Source organism: Mercurialis annua, linkage group LG2 (assembly GCF_937616625.2).
Source record: "Mercurialis annua linkage group LG2, ddMerAnnu1.2, whole genome shotgun sequence".
Classification (NCBI taxonomy): Eukaryota; Viridiplantae; Streptophyta; class Magnoliopsida; order Malpighiales; family Euphorbiaceae; genus Mercurialis; species Mercurialis annua.
The window spans coordinates 1,234,784-1,245,721 of NC_065571.1; the positions used below are offsets into that span (position 1 = coordinate 1,234,784).

At 27.2% G+C, this 10,938-nt stretch overlaps 2 protein-coding genes across 2 annotated transcripts; one reads left to right on the forward strand and one right to left on the reverse strand.

Moving 5' to 3' along the window:
* Positions 1 to 313: 313 nt before the first annotated feature.
* On the reverse strand, positions 314 to 1,601 carry LOC126670649 (RING-H2 finger protein ATL2). Its single transcript, XM_050364426.2, has one exon. It carries the CDS (start codon positions 1,379 to 1,381, stop codon positions 536 to 538), a length of 846 nt encoding a protein of 281 aa, XP_050220383.1. The 5' UTR covers positions 1,382 to 1,601; the 3' UTR covers positions 314 to 535.
* Positions 1,602 to 7,479: 5,878 nt separating this feature from the next.
* LOC126667011 (uncharacterized) lies at positions 7,480 to 8,613 on the forward strand. The gene is made up of 2 exons (XM_050359954.2): positions 7,480 to 7,765; positions 7,870 to 8,613. Exons 1-2 carry the CDS (start codon positions 7,679 to 7,681, stop codon positions 8,341 to 8,343), a joined length of 561 nt encoding a protein of 186 aa, XP_050215911.1. The 5' UTR covers positions 7,480 to 7,678; the 3' UTR covers positions 8,344 to 8,613.
* The last annotated feature ends 2,325 nt before the right edge of the window (positions 8,614 to 10,938 follow it).

Below are 10,938 nucleotides of genomic sequence, written 5' to 3' on the forward strand. Positions count from 1 at the left end.
ACACAAAATTATTTATTCATTTTGATATATACATAAATTTTTTATAAGATGAGTAAGATTGTATGAAAATTATTAAGATGGACAAAATTAGCAAACTATAAAACTTAAGATGGATAAATTGTAAATTTTAAGGTGGTAAAATTATATTATTTGATTATATATTAATATTTTTTTAAGAGATTTAAAATTATAAAGTTGATAATTGTGCATCATAAATTCTTTCTAGCTCTGTCTCTGATATATGTATATATATTAATTTTATACAATTAATTATAAATTTTGAAAAAGATAAATTATATTATATTCACCTTAATAAAAAAAAACAAGATTAAATCAATGAAATGAAAAATAGAAAAGTTATATACAAAGTCAGAAGTCACAACATCGGCATCACAATCCGCAAGCCTACAAAAATTTGCCGCCTTTCCTAAAAATCTTAGCCACCACCTCGAGCCTAGTTACATCTGACAGTAGCCGAATGTTTCTCTTATAATCAAAATGAAAAAAATGTAGACTGCCACGTGTCACTTACAACTCAAACAACTGAGTCACCACCGAGTTTAATTTGAGTCCGATTGGTCTCATCTCTACCTTTCTCAATATCTGACTCGTTCAAAGACCCGGCACCGCCACTCACAGCATTACCTGACGGAGACGACGCGTTTCCTTTTCTTTCTCTACTTAACATCCTCGTAAACGACAACATACGACTCATCGGCGATCTGTAAGACGACGGTGACTCGGTGGCTGACTCGTCCTCCAAAATTCCGTTTCTTCTAGGGACTTCAACAGTAATGCTGCATCTTTCATTAAACGACGACGTAGACGCATCCGTGTGGCTCTCGGGTAAACAAGAACCCGAGCCGACTTCTTTAATTTCAGAAACAGGATTATCTGCTACGGGTTCAACAGGAGACCGGCAAATAGGACACGTGGAATGAGAATGAAACCACATGTCAATACACTCAATATGAAACGAGTGATCACATTTGGGTAACACCCGACCCGTTTCGTTTTCTTCAAACTCCGACAAACAAACCGCGCACTCAATAGAATCCGGGTGGGTCTTCGACGAGTAAACAAACAAAGGCAAAGATTTCAAAACCGCCGCATCAAGTCCACCAGAGGGGGCAGTAAAACCACTCGCCTGAGGATTAGCCGGGTCAACGTAGAAAACAAGCTGCGTCCGGCGGGTACGAGCACGGCGGAGCTGGCGGCGACGAGCATTGAGAAGATACCAACGAGCGTAGAGATGGAGACAGACCATCATAACAACAACGAAAAACAACACAACAATCGCCGACAGCATAATTCTACCGCTAAGAGCGTAGCCTTTGCCCATAAATCCATTATCATCATTATTTGGATTATCCAGATCCATTATCAAGCTCTGAGTATAATTTCCGAAGTGTCGGATCTAAATTAAATAACGCGACGACGACAAAACGGACAACTCTATTGGAACGGAACGAGTACGAGAGTTGAGTGTTTTGGGTGAAATGAAGAGAGAGTTGTTAAGAGTAGGAATGAATAAATAAAGTTGTGAAGAGAAGAGGAAGGTTCTTGAGGGTTTCTTAAGGAAGTGGGAAATTAAAAAATTATTATATGTCTGATAATTCTGGTTTATTGGTATATTTTGAATGATTGACTTCCTAAAAGGGAACGCAAGACGCCATTGTTGACGCGGGATTTCCTTTTTTTTCTTTGTATCGATTATACTATTTGTCTTTTATTTGTTTCCATCTTTTACTGTGGTTGATTTGTTAGTTTTAAAATTTTAATTAGGGTAATCCCAATTAAAACTATGGATTATGAGATTAATAATTATCATATCAAAAATGTATATGATTTATATGGTACTCCAATTAATTTTCTGTCAATATATTAGCAGTAAATTACGTTTATAGTATCTAATGTTTCTGGGATTGAGTGTTTAATTTAATTTAATATCTTTTGAATTAATTACGTTTCAAATAAAAAATATGCACTTTTAAAGTAATATTTTTTTCATCTTAATATTAGTTCATTTTTCCATTTTATATTTTTTAAAAGTCTCATTTATTTTTAAATAAGTAATAGTTTCACAATTGTTTTTTAGTGTTTTTTATTTATTTAAAATCCACAAATAATCTAATACTTATTGTTGTCTATTGAAATATAATTCTAACAAAATAAATTAGTGATTATATTAAATAATACACTCTAGCAAATAACTTTTATATGTAAATTAAAAGAACATTTATTACTATTGTTTTTCTCATCGTATCTCTATTTAATGATATCTTGTAATTTGCAAGTAAAAATCATGAATTATAAAAAGAAAAAGGAGATAAAAGAGAGAAATTTATATAAAATTTGCACAAAATTATGATATAAACTTTTTATATGACATATAAAATTGAGATGCGTCTCTTTCTAAATGGAATAAAGGGATTATAATAAAAAAATAGAGATAAATTTATAAAATTTATAATATTAATTATATACATATTTTTTTTAATTGTGTGATAAAAGAAAGTAGACAATTCTATTGAAACGGAAGAAATCTTATTATTTTAGTTCAATTATTATAAGCCACTGAATTATTTTAGTTTATTTTTAAATAAAAGAAAACATTATTGTGAGAGATGAGAAAAAACAACTAATTGATGAATTTGAATTATTTAATTCTTAAGAAACCTATATTTTTAATATAATTTCCACTTTGTTATCGTTAATATTATGGTTGCACCTTACATATATATACTTAAACAACTCAAGTCACAAAATTCTTCGATATAATGGATCTAATTTAAATTTTTTACCATAAGGCATAAGCTATTAGTATGAATGTTATATTTATACCTGTAAATCTCATATTCAATTTTTTTATAATAGTAAACAATATCATAAAAGATCATAGATTTTAAAGATTATTTATATAAAATTTCACCTCCTAGTAAAAAAGTTAAAATCCATAAAATTTCTTAGTAATTTTAAATATTCCTTCGCATGCATAAACAACAATAAGTAAGATATCTCTAGAGAAACGGACTTGAAACTATACATTTTAGTTTTTTTAAAAAAAGATTCTAAACAAAAAATGCATGTAAATTTAGGAGTAGTTTTTTTCTTTGGTCATTACAGAAGAAAATGGGGAACTGAAAAATATTTAGTCTACATTGCAAGTTGCAATGAGAGTTTAATATTCCTAAAGAATAAATAAGTTGTGGGGAAAAAGAAAATGGGCAATGCCCCATTTAATCCTTCAAGGGCTACAAAACCTTACAAGTCTTGTAAGGATACATATTTTGCTACTCGACATTTCGTGTTAAAATGATGCTGAATTCAAAAGATCAAATCGAATAATTTAATATTCATTTCATTTTATCCAATAAAATTTAAGTTTGTATAAAATACACTCCATAGTCATACTTTAGTTTACTTGTTATTTAAAAGTTAAAAAATATCATTAATTCAAATCATAAGCACTTACAGGTATTAAAAATATATTTTTATTGTATGACATAAAATGATATGTTTAAACAAAAATACTTGCAGTATAGTTTGTTTATTGTTTAATAAATTCAAAAATTTAATTACATAACTACTTAATTAGAATACTACAATCAAACTCTTTTAAATTTTTATAGAGGAAAATAAAATATTTTTTTACGAAGGAATGTTTTTATGAAAAAAAAGTGCATATAAATAATTTTTTTATCAAGAAAAAATATAGTTGTAAAAAATTAATCAAAAGACTAATGGAATATATAAAATTTAAAAAATATTTATATAGTTATTTTTGTTAAAATTAATTTTTTTATTCTTTCCAAATTATCTTTTTATAATTTTAAAATATTTAAAAATTAAGAACTAATTTATTTATTGGTGAATCTTGTATTGAATATAAAGTCATTAATTCATTTGAGATAAACTAAACATACTTATTAGGAGTAAATGAGATTTTGAGTTTTTAAATTATTTACCAAATATATAAAATGACCTGTAATTTAAAACGGCAAAAATAAAAAAAATGATCTATCATTATAAGACAGAAAAAAAATACTAAATTTAACATATTTTATACTATCTTATCAATTTTGAGACAAACAATAGTACACGCTAATATATCCAATAATAATTTATTACTTAATTATTAATTCATTATTTGATTTTTCTTTTCTTGCATTATCTCTATTTTGGTTTTAACAATACCAGGCCAGCCCTTGACAAATGATGATGAAGTTTTTCAATTCCTTTAAAAAGACAGTTTTTTGGGGCTTTATTGGATTCTTTGGCTGAGCATTCTATAGTGAGAATAGGTTCTGAGTCCGAGGATTTAAAAACTGGCCCATTTGAGAATTGAGTTTAAAAAGTAAATAAAAAAATATTAGTTTAATTAAGTTTTTACAACTCTTAAGCGTAATTGAACTAAATTATTTATATATGAACCAATTGAATTTTAATAAATTAACTAAATTCTTTAATCAAACTTAACTAAAATATAAATCGACTAATTTAATTTAGTTGAATTGAATTTTTCCCACCTTTACTTGTAGGTTCAAGTAGCCAATTTCTGTGTATAGGTTGAACTTAAAAAATTGGATCATCTTGCTCAAATTAAATAACAATTAATCAAATTAGCTACAATGAGGATATCCTTAATTAATTAAGTCAGCCAATTCACAAGAAAAACCCTATTGAATTATGAAGCATACTATACGTGTGAGGTCTTCATGTAATCCTCCATGGTTTTCCTTGCAGGGAAAACCCGTGAATTTTTTATTTTTTTTACTTCTATAGGTGGTCAATTTGAAAACAAATAGATCTTTAAATAATGTAAACTAGACTCGTATAATTTAAATTTGACATAATTTGATAATTAAGTTTATACGTAAAATTTTAATATATCAATATTTAAAATATCAATTTTTTTGCATGTGCTTTCAGAATATATAAATGGAAGTGACTGGATTGATTTTAAAAGATCATAAACTAAATTATCAAAATAAACTAATTTTTTTATACAAACTTGTCTTATTACGAATCGGAACAATGTTGAGCATGCTTTATAATAATAAAATTATTTTTATATTATTTCAATATATAATATTTTTTTTGATCAAAATAAATATTATTTAAAATTATAAAAAAGTTTAAGTTTTTTTTTAATAATTTGGAAAGGGAGGAGCGCTTGCGGGAGAAATCGAACCCACGACCTAGCAGTTTGCTGCTTAGCGCTTATATCATTTGAATTATAGTTCATTGGTTTAAGTTATTTTTTTACATTATGCTTAACTCCATCCATCTCCTTTCAAGACAGATTCATAGTTCATTGTTGACAGAATAACAATTTGATATTTATTTTGTATCTATAAATTAAAGTGCACTAGTTAAATAGAGAAAATAAAGTAAACTATATAGAGGTGAACAATGTATTTTACATTTTTTTCTTTGAGATTTACAAATACTTCCCCATATTCACCGACAAAAATAACATGCCACGGTTAATGGTCACATAGGAAAAATGACTCAATCTTGATGACCAATTCGCATTAAATTGTAGGGAAAAAAATTCAAGGCTGCATGTTATTAAAGATCGCATACGGCACTACCATCAAAACTAAACTATAGTACAGTATTGTCTCATATTCTAATTTGTTTAATATAAAAAGAGACTCGAAAAAATAAGAGATAAGTAGTAATAAAAGTAATGTGACCAATGAGATACAATTCAAATGACCGCTGAACAGCAAATTACTAGTTCGTGAATTTAAATTCTTCTACAAACGCTCACTCTTCTCAGTTATCAGAAAGATAAAAGTAATGTAATGCTACAATTCAAGAAAAGTAATAATGTTGATAAAAATGATCTAAAAATGATCTAAAAAACTATAAAAAACTGCTAATATTGCTGTTAATTTTAATTATATGTTCCTTCCGTCTCAAAGTCATAGACCATTTGAATAAACACATCAATAAAAAATAATTAAATTTAATTTTTAATTTTTTAGATATATAAATAGTATATGAGTAGTAATTTTTTTTTATTGGTGCATTTTGTATAAATAAATTGACTAATTCAATTTATTTATATTAATACGAAAAAAATATTTTATTTGATATTAAAATATAAATAATTAATTCATTTGAGAATAACTATACATATATATTAGGAGTAAACAAGACTCTTAGTCTTTAAATTATTTATCAAATATAAAAATAATATACAATCTAAAACTCTTAAAATAATAAGATAATTTATAAATTCAGAACATAAGAGTATAAATTTAGAGTATAAACTGATATTTAACTCCTATTAAAAATTATTAAAAAATACCTTAAATTTCTAAAAAATTATAAAACTAACATTTTATTTATATATTCAACAAAACCAATTATTTCAAAAATTATTAATCATAATCGAATCAAATTAAAATATCGGTTTGTTTCGGTTGGTTAATCCCAAATTATAGGTTTCTTTAGTTGAAGCAGTCTCGATAGCCTACACATTTTGTATTGTTCTGCTCCACACCATGTGGGAGACTAGTAATTGCGCTCCTAGCCTTACGGTCATAGAAGCAGCACATGGAGTAAAATTTTGGACTTTTAATATTCGAATTCCTACTCTGACTGAGACAGACAACTGCCTGAGATTAATAAATGGTTTATATAGATCTTTAGAAGCATGCTTATTCAGTGACCTAGGAGTGTGCACGATTGGGATAAAACCCGAATTAACCGATCAAACTAAATTGAAATTTTAATTCAGTTTGAATTTTGGTTAATTCAGTTTGATTGTGATAATTTTATAAATTTTGATTAATTCGGTTCGTTTAGACTTTAATATGAAAGATTTAAATTTATTGAAACGGGCCGACCGACTTAACCGAATTATATAAATATAATATTACTTTTTTTGTAACTTCCTAAGAAAATTAAGATATTTTGTAATTTGTATAGGACTCAACTACTAATTTGTCATCTAAACCGAATCATAACCAAACAAATATAATTAAATTTTTAGATAAATTTTTGATTTGGTCATAAATTAACTACAGTTGGTTAGTACTTTTTTTCAAAAGAGATAGATAATACAGTTGGTTACTTGAAATAACACTAAAATAAATTGTTTTCTTCATGACATTTCCAATGCTAGATATCAAATTTTTCCCAACATTTTTCAATTTGGTGGATTTAGATCAAATTAGGATAATATTCTCTATTTTAGGTCAATTAAAGATAAATACGAAGATCCTTCTTCTTCCCTTTTTTCGGAAGAAAAGGATTCCAGTTCCTAATTATTATTTTCTAATAATTTTGTTTTAATTAACTTTAAAATATTGAGTATTGTTCTTAATTGGTCAAAATGTCTGAAAGTAAGTTATTTTCTCATGAGTAATAAGTTAAGGGACCAAATTGACCCTTTACTGTTTTAGAAATCTAATAACCATAGATTATGGATAATACTATTTATATGGTAGATGATGAGATCAGACGATGGTGATCATGCTAGACTCTGCATGTTCATTTGCTCTGGTAGTTGTAAACTGACCCACTCACTCTCTATTTCCGAATGACCCAACGGCCATTCCCACCTTGAGCCCCTAAACCTTAAAAAATATTTTAATGATATTTTTAAATCTCTTATCTCCAAATTTAAAACCAAGTTACACAGAGAAAAAATTCCCAAGAAATGGCAAACAAATCTCCCGTTTTCCCAATGCCGGAGCCTCAACATTTCAGCGACTACGGATTCGACCCACAAATCAACTACTTTCAGGTACTAATAACTCTCAACTTTAATCACTAAAATTTACACATTCTTTCATTAATTTTGAGACTGACTGACCCGTTTTCTTGAATTTTCAATTCTTGGTTATGCAGTTCTTGGAAGAAGCAAGAAATCATAAGCAAGAAACAGTACCAAAATCCATAGATTCTTTACATTTCAAGCTTCAAAAACCCATTTCAAAAGACGATCACTTCACCAAAAGAAAAACCCTCAAGAACAAGAAGAAAAAATGGTGGAAAAAAGCTTTCTTGTTCTTGAAATTCAAATGGATTCACATTCAACACGATGAATATGATTTCGAAGACGTGCATAAAGCCAGGGCTCGAGCGTTTCGATCGTCAGTGTCGGGTCCAGTTTATATTACTGAAAGCTGCACAAGTGGATCGAATACTCCGTATAGAGCTACGACCCGACGGCCAACTTCAGGGCCGATTGCCGGAACTTTAACGCCGGCGAGAAGTGATGACTTGGGGATACCGTATTTGAGTCTTAGAGAGCTTAACATGGAACAGCAAGAGTACCAACGGTTTTCTACTTCTACTACGCCGATTTATTTGGTTACTTGACCAAAATGGTTCGGTTCTTGATGGGTTTGATTCTGATTTTCTTGAAGAATGTTATGGAACTGACCACCGAATTGTGGGCTTTTGATTTGATTAATTAGAGGGTTAATCGTTGTTAATTGTTTAATCTTTTTGGTTTTCCTTTCATTTTCAGCTGTGTAAAAAGGTGCGAAAAGGTGCTTGCTTTTGATAGTTTCTTTGTGTTGCTCACTTTATTGATTTCTGCCATTAATGTGACTGATCAGTAGCGGTTTGACTATGTCACTACACTCATTTTCTTTCTCCATTCTTTATTCTTAGTTGCCACAGGGGTTGTTCAGCATTTTTTTTATTAAATTAAAGATTTAATTATCTAAAAAAATTAATTTCTCGATTTATTAGATTTTTATTTTTATATTGTTACAATTTTGTTAGATTTAAATTTTTTAAATATGAAAGATATATTACAATTAAAACGGAAAATTTATGATATGAGTTAAAATTAATAATTTTGAAAATTTGAATTATAAATAAAAAAATATTGTTTCATAGTTAAATATAAATAAAATACCGTTTTGATATATCTTAATACGACATTAAACTACATTACAGGTTAACTTATGGGGTTTATTAGAAGTATTTTTGTACTATAAATAAATGAACAATATTTTCCTGCTGTCTAAGGCAGCAGGAAGTCTTACAATCTGTGTGGTGGCGCTCTTCTATAGGCTGCCACCACACATTTTTTATTTGCAAAATTATATAGTTTAATTTGGTTAACTAACAACTTCAGTCCTTTTAATTTAGGAACTACACTAATTAATTAACTAAAAGGATAAACACTGTTGCATGCCTTCTATTTTCCATTTTATTCATTTTTTATTTTTTTTCGCACATTTAAAATATATTAAATGCGATAGATAATTTTTTTTACCCTCGTATAACATTTTTATAGTTATGTTTTTGCTTTAAAAATATGATATAATCAAATACGTCATTAATCTATCTAACAAACCGATTAATGATTTAATGTTAAAAGTAAATTGTGTTAATAATATAAAATTACATTCTTTTTGACATTAAAAAAGTACAAAAAGTGACAAACAAAATAGTACGTGGAAAGTATATTTAAAAAAAAAATTAGCTTTACTTTTCAAATTATCTAGTAATGCATATATATACTCATTAAATGGATGAAAAATACATGATACTTTGATATCCATAAAATTATTAATTAAAAAATATATGCATTATATCAATATTAGACCACTAACTGATTAAAAGTTTCACATAATAAGATTGAATATTAATATTTAAGTCAAATGATTTATAAATTTCAACTGATATAAAGTTTAATATAAACCAAATTTATTATAAAGAAAAAATAATTAAAGAAAGTGCCTTTACTTTTTGAAATGGTTGTGGTCACTTTTACTATTTGTTGAGACTTTAGACTGGCAGTAAGCAGTGCTTGCTTAAATAAAAAATTATTCGTCTATAATTTTATTATAATCATGGCTAACAACACAATTTAGATTTTTTGTTCAAAACTTTGATCAATTAAAAAGACTGGAAAAGTAACAAGGATTAATAGGTTAATTGATGTAAAAGACTAAACTGTATAATTTATCTATTTATAATAAATAAAAAATTATGTGGTGGCAGCCTATAGAAGAGTGCCACCACACAAGTTGTAGGACTTCCTGGCAGCAGGGAAATATTGTTCTAAATAAATTTTACAGAATTTTAGACCGTTATGATTATTTGAGTGGAAAAATATATAGATATGGCCTACACGGCATTACCGTTGATGCAGTGAATTGGAGGATCTTGATGGGGTCTCTATGTGCTTGTCAGCTTGTGGGACTTAAACTACCAATTTTGACAATGTAGTGAGTAACATTTTTCTAAGGGTATCCTCAATGGTTAGAGATAAAATAGCATATATTTTAGTGAAAAGGATCATTTATATCCTTAGTATTTGCTTTCAAGATTGCAAAAGTTTAAATATACCTCTAATGTTTTAAAAAATGAACAATCAGTCCTCCAATTTTGACAATGAGACCCCTAATGTATAAGTCAAAATGGGCGACTAATAGTTTCATTTTTTTAGACGTTGAGGGCTTATTTGAATATTTCCGAACGTTGAGGGTTTGATTGATCTTGCAAGTAAACCTTAGCAGTATAAATGACCCTTTTTTTTATATTTTATATTAAAACTACACTACTATAATATATCATCTCAATAATTAACTTTACTTTTTATATTAATAAACCATTCCCAATATTTTTTTACCTGATAACTAATTTATATTTGTATTCATAAATTTTCCAATACTTATAAAATTCATATATTTATAATAAAATATATTATCAATTTTAATAATATATTTTCTAAATATATTCATATATTTTTGAATATAAAAAATAACTTTATCATTAAAAAATGAAAGATATTTATTAAATAATAAAAGACACTAAAATACTATATTTATAAATTGTTGAATTAATTAATATAAATCTAATTTGTTTACTTATTACTTATTCAAATTTTCAGTTAATTAGACTATATTTTTTAATTAGTCCATAACAATAAAATAATCATTCGCTTAAATACTC